This window comes from Arvicanthis niloticus, chromosome 25 (assembly GCF_011762505.2).
Source record: "Arvicanthis niloticus isolate mArvNil1 chromosome 25, mArvNil1.pat.X, whole genome shotgun sequence".
Classification (NCBI taxonomy): Eukaryota; Metazoa; Chordata; class Mammalia; order Rodentia; family Muridae; genus Arvicanthis; species Arvicanthis niloticus.
In genome coordinates, this window is record NC_133433.1 from 11,448,683 (window position 1) to 11,472,678 (window position 23,996).

General features: G+C 42.4%; 1 protein-coding gene and 1 pseudogene across 2 annotated transcripts in view; one reads left to right on the forward strand and one right to left on the reverse strand.

Moving 5' to 3' along the window:
• Positions 1-9,072: 9,072 nt before the first annotated feature.
• On the forward strand, positions 9,073-9,825 carry LOC143438332 (wee1-like protein kinase 2 pseudogene; annotated as a pseudogene).
• A 5,227-nt stretch (positions 9,826-15,052) lies between these two features.
• Faxc (failed axon connections homolog, metaxin like GST domain containing) overlaps positions 15,053-23,996 on the reverse strand; it is a 61,420-nt gene continuing 52,476 nt past the window's right edge. For both annotated transcript variants that reach the window (XM_076924075.1, XM_076924076.1), the window contains exon 6: positions 15,053-23,258. In XM_076924075.1, coding sequence (XP_076780190.1) covers positions 22,969-23,258 — 290 coding nt within the window. In that variant the 3' untranslated portion in view covers positions 15,053-22,968. The remainder of the gene's footprint in view (positions 23,259-23,996) is intronic.

The window sequence follows — 23,996 nt, forward strand, 5'->3', positions numbered from 1 at the left end:
TATTATAGCATTGTGGATATTGAATTGTCACGAAAATAATTTTACTCGCTGATCAGAGCTGCTCACTAGTAGGAAGCTGTCAGTGCAGGTGAAGCGTAAGAACAAGAGTAGATGCAGGGGCAAGAGTATGTAGTAGCCTAGAAAGCATCCAGAGCACTGGGAAGATCATACAAAACCAGGAGTATTTAAAAGGGGGTTTATTTTCCTAAGACCCAGCCTCAGCATTGGGCACACTAGCCTCAAACCCTGATGATGCTACAAGAGCTCCCTAAGCAGATGGGATGACAGGCATGTGTCAAAATACTCAAATTTTATGGAAATACTGCAAGACCTACATGAATGTTGTGATCATCGCAATGACATAAGAGATGTTCAGAGGATCTGGCTTCTTGGCATGAAGAGACTTGGAGATTTCAGGTGGCCCTGATCCTCACAAACCAACACCATAAATGTGCACAGTGAGAAGTGAACCAAACCCAGAGCAGTCTAAGCCAACACCATGACCACACATGGTGAGAAGCAGCAAGTGAATCAAAACCCAGATCAGGATAGGAACCAAGATTTACAGTCTGTATGACCAAATCTGCCATCATCCTACAAGGCTAGCCCTGGCTAAAGATCACAAAGATAGGGGTTCTAAAGTAATGAGAGATATGTAAATCACATGGCCTGAGGTGCCATTAACAGAACAAGACTGTGAATGAGGAAGGCAGGAAAGGTCTAAGAGAACGTGGTCGTTTCATCAAATGTTAAAAACAACAAACAAACAAACAAGCAAACAAGCGCAAGGCAGTTGTGAAGAGGGTCCATGCCTGAAAGCTCAACACTAGGGAGGCAGAGGCAGGAGGATCTTCAGGGGAATCCAGACCGGCTTCATCTACGTAATTGGTCTCAGAGCTATATAATAAGACCATGTCTGAAATGTTTTAAAAAGAAAAGAACAGCGAACCGGCGGTGGCGCAGCCCGTAAGGCAGGCGGACGCTGTCTCTCTCTGCGCATGTTCGAATCCCGCTCGCTCCCGCCTGCCTCCTCCCGCGTCTCATGGGGAAAAGAAAAGAAAAGAAGAGAAGAGAAGAGAAGAGAAGAGAAGAGAAGAGAAGAGAAGAGAAGAGAGGAGAAGAGAGGAGAAGAGAGGAGAAGAGAGGAGAAGAGAGGAGAAGAGAGGAGAAGAGAGGAGAAGAGAGGAGAAGAGAGGAGAAGAGAGGAGAAGAGAGGAGAAGAGAGGAGAAGAGAGGAGAAGAGAGGAGAAGAGAGGAGAAGAGAGGAGAAGAGAGGAGAAGAGAGGAGAAGAGAGGAGAAGAGAGGAGAAGAGAGGAGAAGAGAGGAGAAGAGAGGAGAAGAGAGGAGAAGAGAGGAGAAAAGAAAAGAAAAGAAAAGAAAAGAAAAGAAAAGAAAAAAAAGAAAAGAAAAAAAAAGACCCACCTGGAAGCCTTGTTTGCAGCTCCAGTGGACAGTAGTGGGGTCAATGAAAACAGCAGCCCTCTCTGAAAATTCTCCAACAATAGTAACAGACAGAAATGGGCTGCTCTCCTGGTACTGTTCTCAAGCAGTCTATGCTGGGATATTGGAAATCCCTTCGGCATGGAGTGGATGGACGAGCAACAGAGATGCCACCTAGTCTCCTTCAACACTAAGTTGAAGCATGGTGGTTTCCTGGCTTCTACCATGCAGCATCTGCAGCACCTGAGCAAGTGCTCGAGTTTGATTCTGTTGCTATGATAAACACCATGACCACAAGCAACCTGGGGAGGAAAGGCTGTACTTCATCTTATACTTATAGTCAGTCCTAGAAGAAAAGCAAGACAGATACTTGAGGAAGAGACCACAGGAGAATAGAACACTGCTTACCAGCTTGCTCTCCGTGTCTTGCTCAACCTTCGCAACCAGGCCAGGACCCCTGCCCAGGGATGGAGCACTGACAGTGGATCGGATCCTCTCACATCAATCATTAATTAAGAAAATGACATGCTAGTGTAAAAGGTGGAACTCTCATGAGACTTCAGCCCTACACGAATAACCACAAGCAACAAAAAAATTCAGAGAGTAGGAGAAATAGTCTTCCTCAAGGGAGAGAGCACCAATTTGTTGGCTAATATCAAATGGTCATCCCTGAAAACATACATACAAGTAACATTATACAGATGAAGCAGATTGTATTTATATATTTAGTATATACATATCCATATGCACATGTATATCTACTAAAAATTTTTAAAAAGAGGATATGAATTTGAAAGAGAGCAAAGGGTACGGTACATGGAAGGATTTGAAGAGATGAAAGGGGAGGAGAACATGATATAATCACAACAGAATTTAAAATTAAATTAGGAAAAACAAACAAGCCTTTTAAAAGTATATATATATGTATAAATATATAATTTATATAGAATTATGTATATGTATATGTGTGTGTGTAATCTTCTGTCATGTAACAACAGAAAATTAAAAAAATAACAATAATAATCAAAAGAAAACTGGAGATACAAGGACATGGAGAAGCTCAGCCTTTCTCTAGCCTTCCTGGAACAGTCTATGCTCAAAGTACCTTCCCAAGCTCTTTAATAAATCTCAACAGCACTAATGCAAGTCACGTGGTTAAAACCATAGTTTTAACTTCCAATTCAGTAGTGGTAGTAAAGGTTCTTTTTATCCAAACAAGGATTTCCCTGGGTGTAAATGTCACTTTGATTTCCTCAAATGAAGTGATGACGTGAGAGCCATATCCAAACTTTGTGAATACAGCTTGAGCTGAGCACAGAGCACTTCTTTCTCTGTTCTAACTATTCCTAGTCCTAGGCCTGGAAGCTTCTAGCCTTCTTGTATAATAGTATCTTCCCAGCTGACTGATTCAATGTGCTTTCTCTCGGCTTCTGACTGAATTGCTCTGCCTGGCCTCATACTAGCTTTGGCAACATCTTCTGCCTCCTTCTCACTCTCTGGCTCATTCTATCTTCACCTATGTCTAGCTTGTTCTCTCCAACCCCTATCATTGTAAAATGTCTGGCTATAACTGCCACACACACACCTTTCTCTCTACACTACTCTCTTAAGTCACGTCTTCTCTGTTCTCATGAGAGTTGGGTGTATCCTATCTCTGACTCATTCTGACAAATCTTTCTCTGATTCATCACTTTGTCTGACCCTCAATTAGATGTCACTTTCAAACATGGCTGCTTCCTCCTACAAATTAACTTCACCTTTATTGTTAGGGATTAAAGATATGTAAAGGTGTGCCTGTATTCCATCCAGAGAATACTGTAATTCAGGGCGTGCCTGCATTTCCCATCATATAGATCTAGAAGGTTTTTGGATGTGAGCCCTTGACAGGGCAGCCATGTTGCTGGATTAAGATTTCTCTACACCTGAGGCTTGTTGCATTTCCCCTTTTATATCTATCACATATTGAAGATCTCCAGCAGCACCTAAATTTCTCACTTAATGTTGAGTCCCCTACTTGGTATGCAGAAGATTCTGCAGCACCAGTCATCAGGAATGAGCTATAACAGCATTGCAACAAACACTCCACAAACAGCTCCTGGCTCTCAGGTGTCATTACATGCAAGTTAAACCAAATGGATGAATTTCTAGCAGGGATAATGTAGTTCATGTTGACATTATTCACTGCTTTCCCAAGAAGACAAGCATTAATCAGACAACACTCATGAAGATTTCTGTGTATAAATATTTGGGTGTCTGGCTAAATAGTGCCCTAACCTTTAAAAGCATATAGACCTTATGCTTTAAGTAGGATCATCAGTATAAAGGGTAATTTAGGACAAATAAAAGGAAGAACTTCTTTGCCCAGGAGTCTGGGTGTATATGAAACCCATCACTTCAAGGGTCTGAACGGCACAAAAATAAAAATAATCTAAACAATAGCTTAGATCAGTCACTAACCACAAGGTTCTGTGGGTTTTTCTTATAAAAATCACTCAAGCAGTGGGAGGTGATAGCACAAGCCTGCACAAGCTACATGGGGTGCTAAGTATGAAGGATCAGTTGAGCTGGATCCCATCTCCCTGAAAATTACTTAATCATGGGTTCTTTCCCTTAGCTTCTAATTGTCTTTACCTTCCACAAAATGGTTATTGACCACAGGTACACACATACATACATACACACATACACACATACACACACACACACCTGGCATTTTTAATTTTAGTTTTAGTTCAGAAACTCCATTACTTTTTTCTGGAAGTGTAAAATTTGTACAGTGAGATACAGTGCATCTACTACTGGGAATGGATAGAAAGTGTGCAGGCATAGGCTAGGTAGTAACTGAACAGATGGACTGTGTGTGCTTCAGAAGTTAAGATGGAACCTTGGGGCAGGAAAATTCCTTGGAGAGGGGTGAACTGGGTGGGCACAGATACGATGAGAGAATGGAAACCCTGAGCTGAGACATTAAGGCAACATGGAGGCTGACACAAATTTGAGTAGTAGGTTATCTAGATGGAGAACAAAACCCATGAGAAGAGAGTTCTTATGGGACATAAGGAGAATGAAAACTTTAAGACTTTGGTATTAGATTTCACAAGAAGGCTTTGGATTTATGTCTATTGTTAAAATGGCAAGGAGCCAGCAAATAAGCCAACAGGAAGTGCTATAGATATAGGTCAGTGGAACCCAAGTTCAGAACATCGATGAGAACAGAACTGATATTGAGACACACCATGCTCCCCTCCTGGGGCATGCTGCTGAGTAATTGTTCTTTGCCTGTGGCACTAGGGGCCTCACACAGGCTAGGCAAGCACTCTATCAGAGAACTTCATCCCCAGCCTTTTCATTTAACTTTTTGAGATTTTTTTTAGATAGGGTCTTGCTAAGTTGCCCAAGAATCCCTGAACTGCAATCCTCCTGCCTCCACTTCTAAGTAGCTGGGGATTACACACTAGAATTACCAGCATGACTGCATTTTTCCACTTGCCTTCTCAAAAATCCCCATTGCATATGGCACCGTCAAGCTTATCTTACCCCCACAGTGCTCCAGTCTGGCACACACTTATTTATAAACTTAGCTGCCAAGTACTTGCAGCAAGAGCTTGCCACTGCATGCAACCAGTCAGCTGACTAAACCCCACATACAAACAGTTCATTGTTAACAAATATTTAGAGGTCATGCATAATGCTCATCTCTGTAATGTATAGAAACATGAAGAACGAGGAAAAACAGAGTAATACTTTCTTGAGAGTCTCAAGTTCACTATGTAGCTGAGGATGACTACAAACTCCTGACCTTCCTGCTTCCACCTCCCAAGTCCTGATCCTTTTACCTCAGCCTCCCATCACAGGCATTTATCACCAATCCCAGTACAGAGTATTATTTTCTTTTTCTTTTCATCTTGTGTGTGTGTGTGTGTGTGTGCTATCTGTAGTTGTATATGTATGTATCTGTATACTTATGTATATATCTGTGTCTTAAATATGTGTGACCACATGTAAATACACACGTGCATGCAGAAGCCAGACACTGATGTCAGGTGTCAGAAATGTCAGAACCCTTTCTCAACCACTTGATGCTTTGTTTAGTGCATCAGACTATCTCACTGAACCTGATCCAGCGACTCTAGCTAGCCAGCTTGCTAAGGAGTCTCAGAGTACTCTGAATCTCACATCAGAGACAAAGTCTGGCTGCAGTAACCAGTTACTTAGATCAATGGAGAATTTTCATTCTACTACTTTGCAATGGTAAAGAAAGCAGATGGTGCTATGAGAAGAAAGAGAGACACAGGGCTGGTGGAGCAGAGCCTTGCTACCTCCCACACCGAGCATGGACAGAACTGGTGCCAATGTCCTATCCACTTAGGTGAGACTGTCAGGCCTACCCAGAAAATATTTGGTTCCTTTCTACATGCTATGTTTTATTAGATGTAAAGTTGTACATTAGATGTACTGTGACCTCACCCTTGACTGAGAACCTTAGACAGTAGGTGTCAGCTAATCCTGCTCCCATCAGTGAAGCCACGGAACACATAAGCACATGTATCAGACTGGGGTTTTGTGAAAAGTCAATATTTTCATTATGTCTACATTTTAACATAAAGATAGATAAAAATCAATTGCACCATCATTATTTGGGGGAAATAAAATATTTTTTAATGACATCATTCTCTCAAATGTTTCAAATAAATGTTTCCCCACTCTGCAGTTCTGAGTGGCACCATGTTAAAGAGACAGACGCTCCCAGAGAGGATTTTGGAAGAGTGATAGAATCCAACCCAAGAGCAATAGCATCTCAGAAAAGCCAGCCAGAGGTACATCTGCTTGTTTTATTTAAGGGGATAGATCACCAGGACTAGGCAGTCTTCAAGGGGACTGTGAAGGTGCCCCAGAAAGCCAACCTTACACATCTGTAGATATCTACAAACTTCGAAATGATTCTTCTATTTCAACTTGAGAAAACTCAAGAGCTGTGACTAAATGCTGTGGCAGTCAGTGTGTGCACAGGACAGCACACGGAAGGAAGGACAGGAAACTGAGAGAAGAAAGAAAGATGTTTGTGAGATACTCATTACATACAAGAGATACGTAGGAAAGAGGACCCAAAGCAACATCACATTGCTATGAATTGGAATTTGTCTTATAGAAAAAATAGGGAGAGGGAAAAATAAGAGAAGGCTCATTTTCTCCTACTACAGGGGAATTTCTCCCTCTGTCTCTATATGCAGAGGTTAGAGGATAGCCCCTTGTGCTGGCACTTAAGCTACTGGAGCGTCTCTAACCTCACTCTGCTTCCTATAGGATGAAAGAGCCAATAGCTAAAGGGAAATTACTTCTAAAAGTGTTTTACACTACTATCCGTGTGTGTGTGTGTGTGTGTGTGTGTGTGTGTGTGTGTGTGTGTGTGTGTGTCTGTAAGTATACGGTAGGTGTGGGAGCTTTGAGACCCAGCACACATGTGGAAGTCAGAGACCAACCTTTGGTAGTCAGCTCTTTCCCTCCACCATGGGGTCTGAGTGGCTCATAAAATGAGTGCTTTCATTCACATCACCAGCCCAGTAATGAAGTTGAAACCTCAGACAAATCAATAACATTTCAATGTGTGTTGCTTTGACCAAGTAATACAAAGAAATATCTAGGTGTCCTGTGTTTTTAGTAATATGAAATTAAGATACCTAACACTGAAGGTGCCAGCAAGTGACTTTATTGGCCATCAGAAGAGTACCACAGTGAAAATATATGGTGCCACCATAGGCAGGATTTGGAATTCATCCCCATGCTATGTGTGTTTCAAGGAAGCAGGAGCTATTTGAATTGTGGGGCTATAATTCCAACAAGGGATGCTGAAGACTGCATAAACCACCTGAGCCTACAAAAATTACTATCCTGCATTTCAGGCACCTGTGGTTTGTTTTATGAGTAATTTACTGACTCCCTTTGCACAGTGTGTTGTGTCAAACTTCAAACTTTGGATATTTCTTTGCAATTTGATTTGTCTTTTACCTGAGAATCTGTCCATTTCTATAGTAAATCTTCATTGAGCACTTACTATGTGTGTCATGCTGCGGGGAGAAGTGGATTGTGTGGTCCTGTTTGGACCTCCAGCTGCTGTGGACTTTAAAACCTTCATATTATCCAGCACAGAAATCAAACATCCTAGAGCCAGCAAGGAAGCCCTGCTTAGAAAATAAGTACCTATTGACATCTTAAATGAAAGCAAATGTTTATTCTGGACAAAACCACAAGTGCTTCAGGATGGACTTCTCAGAGAATTTCATCCTCAGGGCTCTAAATAGCTTCCCAGGACTCTACTTGCAGAAAAGAAAGCAAATGCGCAGTGACTTAGGAATGCTCCTTTAAGGAAGCTTCTACAAGGAAACATTTAGATGGTGTTAAAACATAAGGCATACACACAACCATTCCATACCACTGACCTCCAGGCAACTAGAATGCTGTTGGTAAAACCAGGTTCTTGCCTATGTAAGATGCACGCCATATCTATTTTAAGATGCATTGTTACATCCTTCATCCCTTCATCACAAACATTGTCTAGTATAAGGTGTTGATTATGAGAATCCTTGAGAGTGTGAGTCACTCTGGCTGATAGTACAGCAAAATCTCACACTTATTTAGGATTCAGATCAAGGGGTGTTGATTGGTAGAAGGAAGGGTGGGCTAAAGTTGTAAGAGATGCTGAGGTTTGTTTGTTTGTTTATTTGTTTGTTTGTTCCTCCTTACCTTTGAGGATTCAGTGTTACCTTCTCAAAGACCTCCTCACCCACCCTGTAAGGCTCTTCACTGAGATGGGGGTGCAAACCAGGGGCTGAACAAAAAATTAAACTTCTTTGATGAAGAAGAGACAGATCAAAGGGCAGAAGACTGCAGAGAGACCTTGAGGCCAAAATACATGAGTTATAAGAATGAGGACTTAGGGGATCCTGAGACTCTGCTCAGAGATGAACTTGTTGCCTCTCAGAATAGACACAAGAGAAGTTCAGATGCTGTTCTTCTGATTCCAGTTTCAGACTCTCCCAAATGTCTGGAGATACCAACACTACAGAGCAAGAGCAAGATGGGGATCCAATGACAATTCCTCTACTCCCAAAAGTTTGCTAAGCCAGCCAGAGATATCTTCAAAAAAGTTCCCTGCCCAAAGCTATAAACACCAATAAGAAGACCTCCTTGTCATTAGTCAATATTAATCCAATCATCTGAGAACCCTATAGAAATTATTCCTTCAAACAAAGGGCAAGAAGAAAACCAGAAGATAACCTGAGGGAACTGCAGAAGGGGAAGGCAAATCAGAACATGCTAGTTTCGACAGGAAACTAATATGGTTTCCTGCTGTGAAAAAGAATTCTTGGAAGTAGACAAAATCGGAACTGGGGGGTTTGGTGCAGTCTACAAGTGCATTATGAGATTGGATGGGGGCTTGTGAGATGGCTCACCAGTGCAGTCAAGAGCACTGCCTGCTCTTCCCAAGGTCATGAGTTCAATTCCCAGCAACCAAGTGGTAGCTCACAACCATCTATAGGTGGATATGGTGCCCTCTTCAGGCAAGCTGGTGTATATGCAGCAGAGCACTCATACATTAAATAAATAAAGTTTAAAAAAAAAAAAAAAACTCAATGAGACTGGATGGATGCATTTATTCAATAAAATGCTCTACAAAACCCTTTTCAGAGTTATCAAATCAGAAGTTGGATTTGTACAGCATTAATGCTCACATGGTAATTATCCATCACCCCCATGTGGTACATTATTGCTTTTCCAATGCAGAAGATGATCATGTAATCATTCAAAATGAATACACTAATTGTAAGAGCTTGCATGCTGCTATATTTGAAAAATCAAATGCTGTACCTGGTAATCACTTCCAAGAGTCCAAACTCTAAGGCATCCTTCTGCAGATTCCCTTGAGGCTTAAGATCATCCCCAGCTCTGTCAGGGTACACCTGGACATCAAACCCAGTAACATCTTCATTTGTCATAAGATGCAAAGTGACCCTCCTGGAGGCCCAGAATGTTGAAAATAAAAGCAAGCTGATTGGCTTCTCTTTGGTGGTGTGATGTATAAAATCGGCTGGGTCATGTGGCTTCAACTAGCAACCCCAAAGTAGGAGAAAGATACTTCCTTTGCTTCCAGGTTAATGAGATCTTGGAAGAGAGTGGCCAATACCTTCCCAAAGCATATTTTGCTTGTGGCTAACAACTGCAGTGTCTTGAGGAACAGAGTCATCACCCACTAATGGTAATGTGTGACATCATATCCACAAGGGTGGCTTATTGACATTCCTCAGGAGCTCCCACATGACTTTTACAATCTATTCAGGCAGAAGGTCAGCAGGCCACACAGAGCGACATCCACCACAGTGGTCTAGGAACCTTGGGAGCCTACACAGAGTGAAATAGCACAAGACATCTGGTGGGAGAAAAGTATAGAAAGTGTTCAAGCTTTACCAGTGGGGAATCTTCCTTGGAAGAACTCACTTCTCACTGGGCAGGCTTTTTGCCATACGGCCTTTAGAAACATCTTATAGGATGGAGAAATGACCAGCTTGAATGTCCAAAAATTTCCAAAGCAATCTGATTCGGTTTCTCTTGACAAAACCACAAAGCTTTTAGCAATTGTCTCACGTATAATAACTGCTAAGCACTTCCCAGCCCTATTGCAATGTCTAGTGCCACCTACTGAGAACTTCCGGTGAATAATGGCCAATGTTTTATCTGATACTGTATTATTAAATAAAAGACTATTATTATGTGAAATGATTAGAAATAAGGCTATGGATATTTCTGAGCTGCATATTAACTTGTGAAACAAAATTGGCAGAAGCAGAGGAGCCAAGGGACACTTGAGATGGCTATTCTCTGTAGGTCTAGCCCTTGTGTGGCTGTTCCTTATTACCTTTGAGTTTCTGGACATCACCAGATTCTCTTAATTTTAGCAGAATTTGTCTTTGTTTCCTGTGCCTTTTACATATTTTAACCAAATTTTACAAATTTTAACAAAATTTCTGTGTGTACATTTTAAAGGAACAGAACATGTATTAAATCTCTCATCTTGTCCAAAGACAAAAATGAATGAATGAATGAATGAATGAATGAATGAATTCAGGTCACTTGGTCAGTCTATGAATTGCCCTTTCTCAAACATGTTGCTTTTACTTTTTTTTCCAACCAAAGAAATCTAAGTTTCTCTCCTTCTCTCCTATAGAGGGGACACTTCTACAGTTGTTCTGACTTGGTTGTAAGAACAGTTGGTTGTAAGTTAGCTGTTAATGCTGTGAAGTCACATGAATAATGGAGGTGAGGAGCCTGGAAGGACATCTGCAAGGACTCCTGTTTACAGGCTTTAAGGACGTGCTCCATTGCAGGGCCCAGACTACCTTATTACCAGCATCTATGTTTGATCAAACATACTTCTGTGTTCATATCTGACCTTCCACTGAGGGCGAGGGCAGCGCTTGTCTTTACATAGCACTGGTCTCACCCTCAATGGAAGGTAGTAGAATCCAGTCTGAGTCCAGAAACTTGAAAAACATGGGAGCTAATATGTAAATCCTAGTCTGAGGACAGAAGACAAGACGTTTCAGCTGAAGTAGTGAGGCAGGTAAGGGATGGGGATTTCTCTTCTCCTCCCTCCACTTTTGTCTTATTTGGGCCCTCAGTGGAATGAGGGCCATCTCACTCCTACCCACGCATACCCTCATAGATAAGGAAGCCTACTTCTGCTGAGTCAGTGATTTCCTCTTTTCTGGAATATGCTGGGATCCAGATTGACCCAAGGCTTTCTCAGAAGCTCTGGTGAAAGGATAGGAGAATGTTAGTTCTATGTCCTTGCCCAGGGACAGACTTGGCAGGGTCCAGTCTGGGGCTAAAACCAGGGCCTTGAAGGAGTTAAGGTTTCCATTTCTGGAAAGTTGACGTTTCCCCTAAGAAGACTGGAGTTATCGGTCCCAAGGCTGCTGAGTGATTGATCTGTGTGATATTCTCTGTTCCTTTTGCACGACCTTGCTTGATTAGCTTCCCATTGACTTTGTCCATTTTATGAAAGCTTTCTATTGACGCTGTCCCATCTCTACCCTGTAAATTGTATATAAGATGCTGCATAATACTTCTTATAAAACTTCTTAATAAATTTGTTTGGCAGGAGCCATCAGTTTATGCAAGAATTCTGACCCCAAACTTTCTGTCTTCTGTGTCTTCTCGTCCCTGGACCTCCCTCTCTATAACCTTGTTATTCAGGATCCTATTCCTGTGGCCTTGGGTCAGAAATATATATCTAGAAATGGAAACAGAGTATGTATGCCCTCAGCTTACCACGGTGTTGCTGAATTCCTCTTCAATGGTCTTTTACAGTGTGAACTTTATCCTACAGTATATAAATTCCTATAAGGCTAATCTTATTGGGAAACATCCTCAAAGGCATACACAGAAATAGTACTCAATCACGGAGTCTCATGACCCATTCAAGTTGACACATAAAGCTAGCCATCTTAGAATTAAATAATGGTTAATAAAGTTAAGCATCATTGGCTCACTGTTAAATGAATGTTTACAATGATGATTACGATGGTGACAAGAACAAAATATATCTCCTAGCATTGCAGTGAAGATTACATGAGTTATACGTGTAGGCGGCTAAGAGCACTGTACTCGATGCATAGTGATTTGTTAACGTTAGCTATAATTACTTGATTTGGTCAATTAACTCCTCTTTTCGATGCTGTAAGGATCATCAAAGCAGAAGGTAAGTTAATATTTACAGACCAATAGCATCAGGGAAGGATGGGAAGAGGTTTGGGCTGGAAGATGTCAGAGATCAACATGGGAGGTTCCTCATTTTACGTAGAAGGGCACAGGCATGGTTTCTATTATCCTAAGGACAATTAAACATCATATACATGCAATAATTGTTCTCTAGTCAACCTCTGTGCTTCAACTATCTCTTCATGGTTGTTTCACACACACACACACACACACACACACAATTGGAAGACTTAGCCTCCTATTGGATGGGTTCCGTATGGCTAGCACCAAACTCCTTACCCTCCCCAAGCCTGTTTCCTTCTTTCTTGTCCCCCGCCCCCCATCTGACATTAGGAACATCAGAGCAGAAAGCTCAGCCTCGTCTTCACCTCTCTCCTATGCCCTCACATCCAAAGGATTGCAGCCTTTCCTTCCTGCACACCCAGTACCCTGCCCTATTCCCTGCTCTTGCCTCCCTAAGTCATGCAAATACGGTGCCACTCTCCAGCACAGTGGACTCTTCTCTGATTAGCCTTGCACCCAGACTGCCCTCATATAAATACCACTTAAATGCAGTGCCCATGTTACTCCTCTGCTCAGAAATCCCTCTTTGTAGTCATGTTAGCTTCCAAACAGTCTGGCCCTTCCTCCTCACATACCCCATCAATGCGAACTATTTTATGTCAGTGAGTAAATGCACAGATGTTCTACCATCTTTCCTGAATTGTCAAGTAAAGTTGGAGAGGGGCCCATAAGGGCAGAGAAGGCACCACAGCACGGCCGGCTAGCCTGTGCATCTCTTAGGACAGGGCTCTGAAACTCCTGGTCCTTCCTGCCTTTCTCTGACTCTCCTTTTCAAGGTTGCCATGGATCTTGGTTTTATTTGGAATTGGCCAGGACACACTGCAGAACACTTGCCCAAGCCAACCCAACCTCCACTCCCACGTGAGAAAAATCTCAGTCTCAGACCCTAAGGGCATGTCCACTAAAGATAGTTCTGTTAAGTTTTAATACCAACAAACCAGGCACCTCCCTTGTGCACGCAGAGCTACCTCACACTTAAGAAGAAGAGACCATCTCCTTTTCCTCTGTATTTTCCAGCATTTTCTTTTGTCCATATAGGATATGCTATTTAGCTGGGAAAGTCTCTAAGAGAAAAGTCTGTTGCTGAAAAGAATCATAATCAACTGGGAAACCTTTAATGGGAGCTGACAGAACTGCCAGGTCCTGAAGCACAGGGACCAGTTCATCCATCTCAGCACTTGCAGAAAACAGAGACAAACTATGAGTCATGGAACATTCGGCACAAGCAGCCAAGCGTTCATCTTCACCCTCTAATAGTACAAGCTGGAAGGCAAACAGCCCCTGTCCTAGTGAGTTTAAAGGCAAGCACAGCAATGCCTCCATAACAAGGCAGGCGCTAACATTAAGAGTCCATGTCCACACTTTTTCTCCATATAAGTTCTAGAAGGGTCTGACCTACCAAGTTACATTTGGGTAGAGGATATTTGTCCCAAAATATATCTGACGAGGGTCCATGGAGACTGGGCATGGTGATATATGCTTTTAATTCCAGAAGTCAGAAGACAGAGAAAAGGGAGCTCTTTTTGTGGTCCTCTGGTCTATATAGTAAGTTCCAGGCAATCCAAGTCTAGTGATATGAGATATATACTAAAAATAAGCTGGTGAATGGCTAAGAATGGATCTTAGGCTTAGTGCAGTGGTGGTGCATGTCTTTTGTTAGCACTCAGGAGGCAAACGCAGGCAGATCTCTGAGTTCAAGGATATCCTAGTCTACAGAGTGATTTCCAGGGCAGCCAGGGCTACAAAGAGAAATCCTGCTTTGGAAAAACAAGAGAGATGGGGGAGGGAGAAGGAGGGGAGGGGAAAGGAGGGGGAAGGAGAGAAAAAGGGAGAGAGAATGGAGTTCTTAAGCAAGATTTGTGCATATGAGGTGTCCAGTACTCTGTGCTTGGCACGTACTGTCACTGAGGTACATGCCATCTCACTAGTTCTCAGAGACCAGAAATTCAAACCATTCCACTTAAAATGTGGGATTAGAGATCCTCTTATCATCTATTTAGCAGCTATTCTGATTGTGTGGTAAAGTTTGGACGTTACCTTATTGTATTTTGCCCCAAATGGTAAAAATTAGTGGTTCAGTATCAAAGCATTAGATTTGAAGATGATATTTGAAGCAACTTATCCCCACAGAACCTGTCATGCCTATAGGTCCAGCTATTCTGAGGTTCAACGCCACACGTATACTGTGGAATGTGTAGAAACAGATTTGTCTTTACAAAACCACACCTGTGCATCTCTGACTTGAACATATTAGCAACACTTTAGCCAGATGCAAACCCCACCCACTGGGTCTCTAAATTGGAAGCACGGTTACTTTATTGATGTAAAATAGAGACTAAGAGGCAGTAAGAGGTGGATTCGTTGCAGGGTCTAGCCACAGCTAAAGCTTTAAGATGTGCCTCTACCTGTCCCTCTGATTCCTTCTTGGCCAGGGTTATGGTTCCTCACAGTGTTCATTCAGGCCACAGGGAGCACAGCGAAGGGGCAGAAAAAGGAGCACTACATATCCCAGAGACCAGTGCTTCTTCTTTAGAAACATACTCATTTAAAACCCAAGTGGGAATTTATGTGCCTAAAAAATTCATTACCTTGGCCCAATTGTATAGCAGCCTTACAGCTAAAATATCCCCCTAGTAATCTAAGAGCCCACCACTTAACAGCATATTTCCATATTATGCAACTTTCCATATTTCCCCCTAGGTATAAGGATTAAACATTCAAATTTTCCAAAAAAAAAAAAAATGAATTAGAAGGAAGACATCCACAGCAAACTATTTCATATCCATTAGTTATCATTTACACATCAAATACATATAGCATGAGACCAAATATACAGAATTTCCATGTTTATATAGAATAATCAACATAGTGCACAATTTAAATCTATCTTACAGTCAAGTGTACACATGGAAGTATGGCTTGTAAACTACTAACAGTAACTGTGCTAAGGTAACTCATAGCTCCGGAAAGAAACATTGTATGACACCTCCAAACTGGGGCTCTCGATAGGGAGATGCTATCTGTGTTTGCAAACCAGATGATACAGGTACACGTCCTCCATAAGCCCCAGGCAACTGAAAGGCAGGCTGATATCATGCCAGTGTAGGCCCTTACTATCCCATATACCTTAGGGGAAACCCAGACATCTTCCATACATTTGGATACACAGGGTGAGGTGGTGATTACCAGGTATTAGCAAAGCTTGCCTGTCAGAAACGTCCCCACATTCTCTAGCAATGCAACTCCATGTACTGAATAATTTGGGTTCCTCTTCCTTCATCTTCTTGTCTTCCGTAGTGTGGTGAAAGCATGTGGGAGTTGTCAATGCATTTTTTGATTGAGTGTTCCCAGAAACAGAATTAAAATGAGCTCTTGTAAAAGTGAGATCTGGCTACATGATACCCTGTCTCAAGTAGGGAGGAAGGAAAACAAGTAAAAACCTAGCCACTGACTCCTTCTTATCGCCTACTTCACATAAAAATAAGTAAATAACTTGACCGTGTATCGAAGTCCGTCCTGCCACACTGGTTACAGACAGATGCTCTAATCAGTTACAGCTTTCGGGTGCTATCTAAGCAACTGTCTCCATTCCCTGAACTCTAGTTTCCAATGCCTAGGCCTGAGGTGCTGAGTCATGGACATCATATCCATACATGCAGCAGTGTCTGTACATATACATCTGCATTTACTGTAAGTAAATAAAGAGAGACCAGCACAGAAAGTTCTACTAATAAATTAAATACAATGGTTTGGACAGATGTCTAAATATAGATGACTCGTGGTGTCTCCAAAGATTTTTTTTTTAAACTTCTCAAATAAAATATAATTGCTTCGTGCGTTGTTTATGAGTTGATATTAGAATAAAGATTCAAAGGTGTAAACAAACACACTGGGCCAGAACCTGTAAGTTTCTCTACAAATTGCCAGCCCACTGGGACAGTACCAGGACAGGAGTACTGAGACAGAGATGAACAAGGCTGTGAATTCAGGGATTATGTCTCTGGTGAGAAATTAAGATAAATGTTGCTTCACTGTTTCCCTCACTGGCCACGTGTGCATCCATCGGCAGTCTGTCACCGTGCAGACTGCTCCTCATCTAGAATCCTATGCTTTTTATTATTTTTATAACATTCCCTCACCTAAAAACCTTTCCATGAGAAAGACATTTCCAACCCAGCCACACCTCACCATTGCCTGAATCCTGGTGTTTGTTGCCACTTCTTTCTCTCCTGTATCAGTGAAAGTCGAAGAACCACAAAAGGAAGACTTGGAGCCTTACTTTCCTAACTGCCATCATGAAGTAACCATCACCCAAATTAAAACCTGAGTTGTCATTTAATCTGGTACAGGTCAGTTGGGAAAAAAAAAAAAAAAAAAAAAAAAAAAAAAAAAAAAAAAAAAAAAAAACCTGTTTACAGGTGGCAAGATCTGATCTCATGAAGCTTACTCGTGAGGCAAAATCACTTTGACAGGGAGTCACAAAAACGTCATTCCTGCTGATGCAGAGACCTGCCAAACAGTTGAATGTTCTCTTCAGTCATATTATTGTGATAAATTAATTAATTCATTAATTCATTAAAAGTTAAATTCTAGCCACCGGGCTTGGTTAATAAACCAAAAGTGATCTCTTAGAAGGGGTACGATTAAAGGAAATATGAAAGACCTGAACATCTTTTAACAACTATTAAAGGGTAAACCCCGCAAACTGAAGAGTGTTCCTCTCTTTAGCCTGAAACAAATGTCTTAACTTACAAGCTAAATTCATTGTTTTAAAAGATCAGAGGATGACTTAAGTGCTAAATAAAGGAAAAGATTATAATATTACTAACAAATGAAGTGTACCATAATCTAGAGCCACAGAAAAAAAAAGCAAATAAATAACCATAAATGCTTGCCAACAGAGGGTGGGGGAGTAATTACTCAGCAAAACTATGTTTTGTAAACTGAACTGTTCATGATAAGTGTATATGTCTACCATTCAGCAGTCACTAGATCGTCTTAAGATAGAAAGCTGTAATGAGAGACAGTCATGGTTTTAAGCGCTAGGAAGCAATGCTGGAATTAACTGCACAGGATGGTTCCAAAGCACAGGACTAGGTGGGAAACCATATTCACGACTTATTTATTTCACTATTTCAAAGACTCCTTCTGTGCCCACGAATTAGACATTTTTGGAGCCATTATTCTCACGAAAGCAGAGCTTTGTAGTTGTCATGGTCTAGCAAGATGACTTTTGGAAACTCTAGGTCTGGGGAAGGTCTCTGCTCCTGCAAAAGCCAGAATGGCCAAGGCCACACTGTCTATTGGCTGTAGGACAGCTGAGTCCTTCTCCCTTAAGCCACGTTCACTACCTCCCATAACTGTCCTCTGGAGGGCACGGTATTGACTGGCTCCAGCAACTACTTCTTCAGGGCTTCAGATATTCTTCAAAGTCTAAAGACCTAAGCTCCAGGTCAAGAAGTAAAATGAGGAAATTGTCCTACATGTGTTTGTACCTGCCCATGGCACTAGTAAGACTTCTATAGGCAAGGGGAACTCCAGTCCTACCCCTCCCCCCACCTGAGGGGTCCTTGTGTATGCTGCAGGTTCTTACAGGTCACTAGAAGGACCACATAAAGGTAAAGCATGTCACAGTCACACACAGTTATCTCTGGCAAAGCTCAGATTTCAAAGTGGAAAGTATAGTCCTAGGTCTTCTCAAACAATACTGTGAGCTCAGAAAGGATTCTAGGTCAGTCATGAGCACTAAAGAGAACTTGGTTCTGATTTGGGGTTGATTGTTTTTGTTTTTTTTTTTATGCAAGAATAAACTGAGCTGATCCCTACCACCATAACACATTACTGTTTTATTGAAAATACAATCAGCAATTGATCCATGAAAAAATGAACATAGGAAAACTTGTTGCGTAGATGTTATTTCATAAGGAAAATGAACAAATAACAACAAAAGAAAAGGACCCAACCACTTCTTTCCCACCTTCAGTCCCAAAACAGCTGCTTACCCACTCAGAGGTGGTAAATTTCAGGGCAGAAACCATGTCTCCCTGGTCCTAAACTCATTTTGCTATATCAGCCGTGGAAGTGATTAAAATAAGTAACAATAACGGCAACAAAAAACTGTATCACTTTCAAAACTGTAAATCCAGGGCTGGAGGGATGGCTGAGTGGTTCAGAGCGATTGCTGCTCAACATCGAGGGCCAGAATTCGAATCCCAGCACCCAGGTCTCACAAACACCTGTCTCTCCAGCTAAGCAGGATCCAATTTCCCATACTGGCTTGTGCACCCTCAAAGGTACATGCATCCACAAAGACATGTACACACAACATCCCAAATCTATCTAAACAAAGATAGTTTCTTAAACAATGTGGGGCAGCTGTTCTTTCTCGTCTCTCCATTGCTCAGCACTTCCTCAGTGTTGATAACAATAGACATCACTTCTCATTCTAATTATGTCCTCCCCGGATGTGTAAACGACAACAGCAGCAACATCCAGTAACTCATTAGAACAAGACCTCTTCATCTGGGGTCTGTAGACCCCCTAAGGAATTGAAGAGCAATTCCACTATCTAAATCTATGAATTTATATGTAAAATCTCAGCTATTTGCATATATGCACTTTTCTGGGAATAGAGCCTAGGACTCTCATTAGATTATCAATAGAGGCACTGAAATACACACTGAAAACCCATTACTTCATAGAATGTGGCCCACTTTCTGAGCATGATTTTCCCATCTATCCTTCAGGGAAAGAAATGATAAGTGTTTTTGTTTTTTGAGGGAAGGGGAATGATAATAAGTTGGGAATTCTTCATGCGGAACTGATGAAGTTGGGCCTTAAGAGATGAGTGACTGGGGCCAAAGGGTAGGGCATTTCAGCAGAGGGACTGCCATGACCCAAAGAACAAAGGTGGAGCATGGGAGACATGATAGGTAGTAATAAATGGATCTGCTGCAGTACAGGCTGTGTAGACAGTCCTCGGAGACAAGTGAAGAAAGTGAGAATATCAAACCCTAAGGGAGGAAGCCTCAGCCTGAGCCAATAAATACTCCTCTAGAGACCAAACATTTTCCAGAGATTACTCCAGTGGAATGTGTGAGGTGTGTATGGAAAAACTCTGGGCATGTAAACAGTTACTACAAAAAAACTAAACAAAAGAGGATACTCTGAAGTCAGAGTGTCATGTCCGCCCCATCAGCAAACTCTGTTCCTAGTGTGCATCCCAGGGTCAGACAGAGGGGAGGTGCTCAGTACATACTGAGGGAGTGAATGAATGAGTGAACAGAAGTTATTTTAAAGATAATAAAATACAGAGAGGGAAGTATTGGTAATTTGTAAATCCCTCTTGTTATTATTCACAAGGCCTACCCGTGCTATACATATACATATACATAAACTAAGGTTTCTATCCTATAAGGTTGAGTTGGTCTGAACCAGCCTGACTACATGAGGGACATAGGAACCCAGCACTCAGAGTGAGGGTGGGGTGTGCCACTACTGAACGTGGGGCAACTGCTCAGAAACATGGATTGATGAGGAAACCAAGCCAAGATGCTGTGATAGCAAGAGCCCTCGGGGCAAGGTGAAAAACTTCAGTTTTGGGTCTTATTGTTTGGATACATGGTATGTGATGGAGACAGAGATGACCTTGGAGCTCTCTTATAAGGGGTTCTCTAGAGCTAAGTCCTGGAATTTCTTCAGTTCTATCCTCTCAAACAAAACAAATCTCATACTTCCTTTCCTCGACTCTTACTCATTTTCCAAAAGTTTATGTGACACCTCTGTGTACACGGGAAGATGCACTTGGCCTGCACTGCAATGGAAACTCAAGTCCAAATTGTTCTGAGTCTGTGGTCGATGGTTTCGTTGCCCTAGCCTTGGTTGTGCCAATGGTCACAATCGATTGTAGGACAACAAAATGGTAAGACCTGGCAACACAGTCTATTTCCGCATAAATGTATTTTGCCCTTTTAACTGTCCTGATGGATCCAAAGCATATAACTACTGCTCACTGACTAATACTGATTGTGGAGTGGGAAACAGACATATAAGAAGCTTTGTTTCTATAATAAAAGGTTTAAAATAGCATGTGGTCCCTGGGTTCTATCCAATCAAAAGCATCTATTTATATAAAAGACTGTGCTTCCTTCAATTATTTTCTGTGGGGGTGGGGAGAAGAGTGACTTGAGCAAATGAGTCAAATGTTCCTGAATTTCTCATTGGCTTCCTTATAAGGCACACCTGTTCACCAAATTGGACAGGATTTCAAATCTGGGCAGCACATAAATAAGTGAAGGCCTCCCATAAAGACCTACAGCGCTATGATTTTTGTCTTGGTCATTTTGTTTTAATAACCTATGTGGAGGATGGAAACAGGGGTATATTGTCATATTCTAATTCGAATCTGCACCCAGCTATAAGGTGTTCGAGTAGCCATGACTCCAGTTGGTAATACCCGTTCATCACACCCCTTCTTAGGGGACCTGGGTCAAATGAGTTGCCCTACTTCACAACAACCACTGCCTATCTGAGGAGGTTCCCTCCAAGAAATGCATAAAAGAGCAGATATTCATCCGCATACTCATACTGAAAACATTCTTACAGGAAAAAGCATCACTTGGTAAGAATACTTGCTTATCTGCAGAGTGTCAGGCATTTCCTTCCAGCTGAGAAAGGGAAGCAGTCAAGAAATGTGTGCAGAGTCAAGTCCACAGTCTTCTATCCATTCTCTGTCCATGTCTCCCAGTCACACGGACCTGCCGCGAGTTGCTTAGAACACCAGGAGACACCCAGGCATGTCTACTCGTGTGTACTTTCTCCACTCTCTCTCTCATGACTCCTCAGACAGGTCCTCCCAGTAGGAATGGTTTTAATATAAAATATTCATAGCTAAGCTTTCTATGAGTAAGGATGTCTAACTTAAGAGTTCAACATTACTCCATAGGCCCTAAGGCTGCTTAAGTGGTAAACATCTTTAAAACACTTCCTCTCTGCCTCTTCGAAAATGGACAACACCCTAAAAATTTTCGTGGAACAGCTATATTAAAAAGAGTTTACTTTTCAAACAGAGGACATTACCTTCTCAGAAACTCCCATCTTTAAAGGGCCTCTTCAACCCTGTGTGAAGTAATCCTTACACAGTTGGTCAGAAGCAAAGCCACTGGTGCACAGTTGAGTCTTACAGCCCAAATCCACAGCCATCACACAGAAACCTGCCCCACAACTGCCTGCAAAACGAACTAAGCTACCCAATGCTGTCTTCAGAGACAAAGACAAATACAGGGGAATCCCACCAGTCGGAGGCTCTGTGGCCAGGGAGAACGGGGAGAGGGGTGATGGGAAGGGATGAGCGACCATGAAACACTAGGATTTGGTGTCAGTGATATCATGTCGTCACCCAACAACAGTGAGACACCTGACAAGGAAACTGCAGAGGACTCAGACACAAGGAATATCTTCTTCATGCTTCTTTTTTCTAATACATCTCCATCTTTAAAAAAAACAAAACAAACAAACAAACAAAAAAAAAAACCCACAACAGTTGACAAGCTTCTGCCTACAAAGTCAACTACTTTCCTTTATCTCTGCTAACCTGCCGTGGCCCTAAGCTTTATCTTCTACAAATCAATAAACACAGGTAAGTTAGCACTTGTGGGGCGCAGCAAAGCCATTCTGATGGTCCTGGCAAAGAAAGAGACGCCGTTCTGTAAAGCACAGAGCTGAGGACCATGCGTAGCTGTTGCTGATTTGCAAAGTCCTTTCCAAAGTCCCTCCAGCAAAGTCACAGGAAAAAATGACACAGTCCTAATTGGCTTTGTGTGTGTTTCATCTGCACAGCCTTTGGCAAGTGACTGTGCTTGCTGCCCAAGTATGACAGTCCTTTGCCCCCAGACCCTAACATGTATGAAGCACAATGAAGAAGAAAATAGGTTCATGTTGCACCACTTCCCAGAGGTTTAAAGCATCACACTAATGCTGCCACGTGAGTCCCCACAACACCCCTGTGAGGTAGGTAGGTGGAGAGTATTGTAACCCCCACCATACAGGTGGGGGAAATGAGGCACACAATAGTTACAGGGCCTGCCCCAATCACACAGCCAGTCACTGGCAGTGAGAATGACACTCGTGCTGTGTAGCACCCCCATTCAGCGCCGCACACAAAACAGCCATCCACTGAATATCGGTGGACTTCACTTGACTTCTGTCTCGACATACAAGCACATACATAAAGTACAACAGCAGCCAAAGGGCACAAACTCCTACATCTTTTCTGATAGCATTTCTCATTACTTAAAACCCCAGTCGATGAAAGATGGTCAAGAATCCATCTGACAACCGAGTCCTCAGTTGAACAGGAGCAATACCAGTTGACAACCCACTCGTGTACCTCCCACACAATATTGGTTTTCTAATGAAAACAAAAATGGATTTCAGGTACCATGCTGATATTTGTTTTGTCTGCTCTGGACGAAGCCATCTGAATGGTTCTGTGTTTTTTGTTTGTACAAAAAAAAAAAAAAGAAAGAAAGAAAGAAAGAAAAAAGAAATAAGGCGGCTTATAGTCCAGTTAGCATGTTAAAACTGGCCCAAGCTTGAAGGTCTCCTCCCAGCTCAGATGGATTTCTACCTGGGAAACAAGACCGACCCCAGGGAGTGGTGACTCCTGAGAAGAGGGTCCATGACGGGCATCATTTGCACTGTTCGTGTTCTGTATAATCATCCATGTCTACATCAGAGTCAAAGAGAGAGTGTCCGGTGAAATCCGTGTCTGGGGTCCTGGAAAAACTGTTCTCAGCCCCCTCGTCTTCAAAGGTGTCTGTCCTTGAGTAAAAGCTAAAATCCAGCATGGGTGTGTGAGTCTTGCTACCCTCGCTGCTCTCCTCAGACTCATAGATGGTGTTGTCATCGTCATGGTGCCACTCGGGCCAGAATTTCCTCCTGATCCTCTCGCAGTACATGGCAAGGTTGATCAGCTCACCTGCAGCATGGCAGAGAAGCAAGAGTTAGCGCTCAAAGGCAGTGACCTAGCGGTGCTGTGGTCGGAATGTCTGCGTTCCCATTCTCCAGGAATCCACATGTCACCATCCAAACTCCCAAGGAGATGTCGTCGGGAGGTGGGTTGTCAGGAGGGGGTAAGGATGAGATGAGCCCTCACGACTGGGATTAAAACCTCAGGATTGACTGAGCAGGAGAAGTCAAGGACATCACACGACCTACAGAGTTAACTAACCTGGGTCTATGGGAGTTCACATAGACTAAACCACCAACCAAAGAGCGCGCATGGTCTGACCTAGGTCCCCTACACATAAGTAGCAGATGTGCAGTTTGGTCTTCATGTGAGTCCCCTAATAATTGGATTGGGCTGTCTCTGTCTCTGTTTGTCTGACTTTGGATCCCCTTCCCCTAGCTGGCCTGCCTTGTCTGGCCTCAATAAGAGAAATTATGCTTACACCTGCTGCAACTTGGATGTGCCAGGGTGGGTTGGTACCCATTGGGGGCTTCCCCTTCTTTGAGGAGAAGGGCAGAGGGTAGTGAACAGAGGAGCTTGTAAGGGTGCGACTGAGAGGTGGGGCTGTGATCAGGATGTAAAATGAATAATAGTGAAAACCAGAAGAAAACAACAACAACAAAAACCCAAACAACAACAAAACCTCTAGAACAAGGCTCAGCTAGTGTTCCTTCTGTTATATGAGAACATGGTGAGGAGGCACTCCAT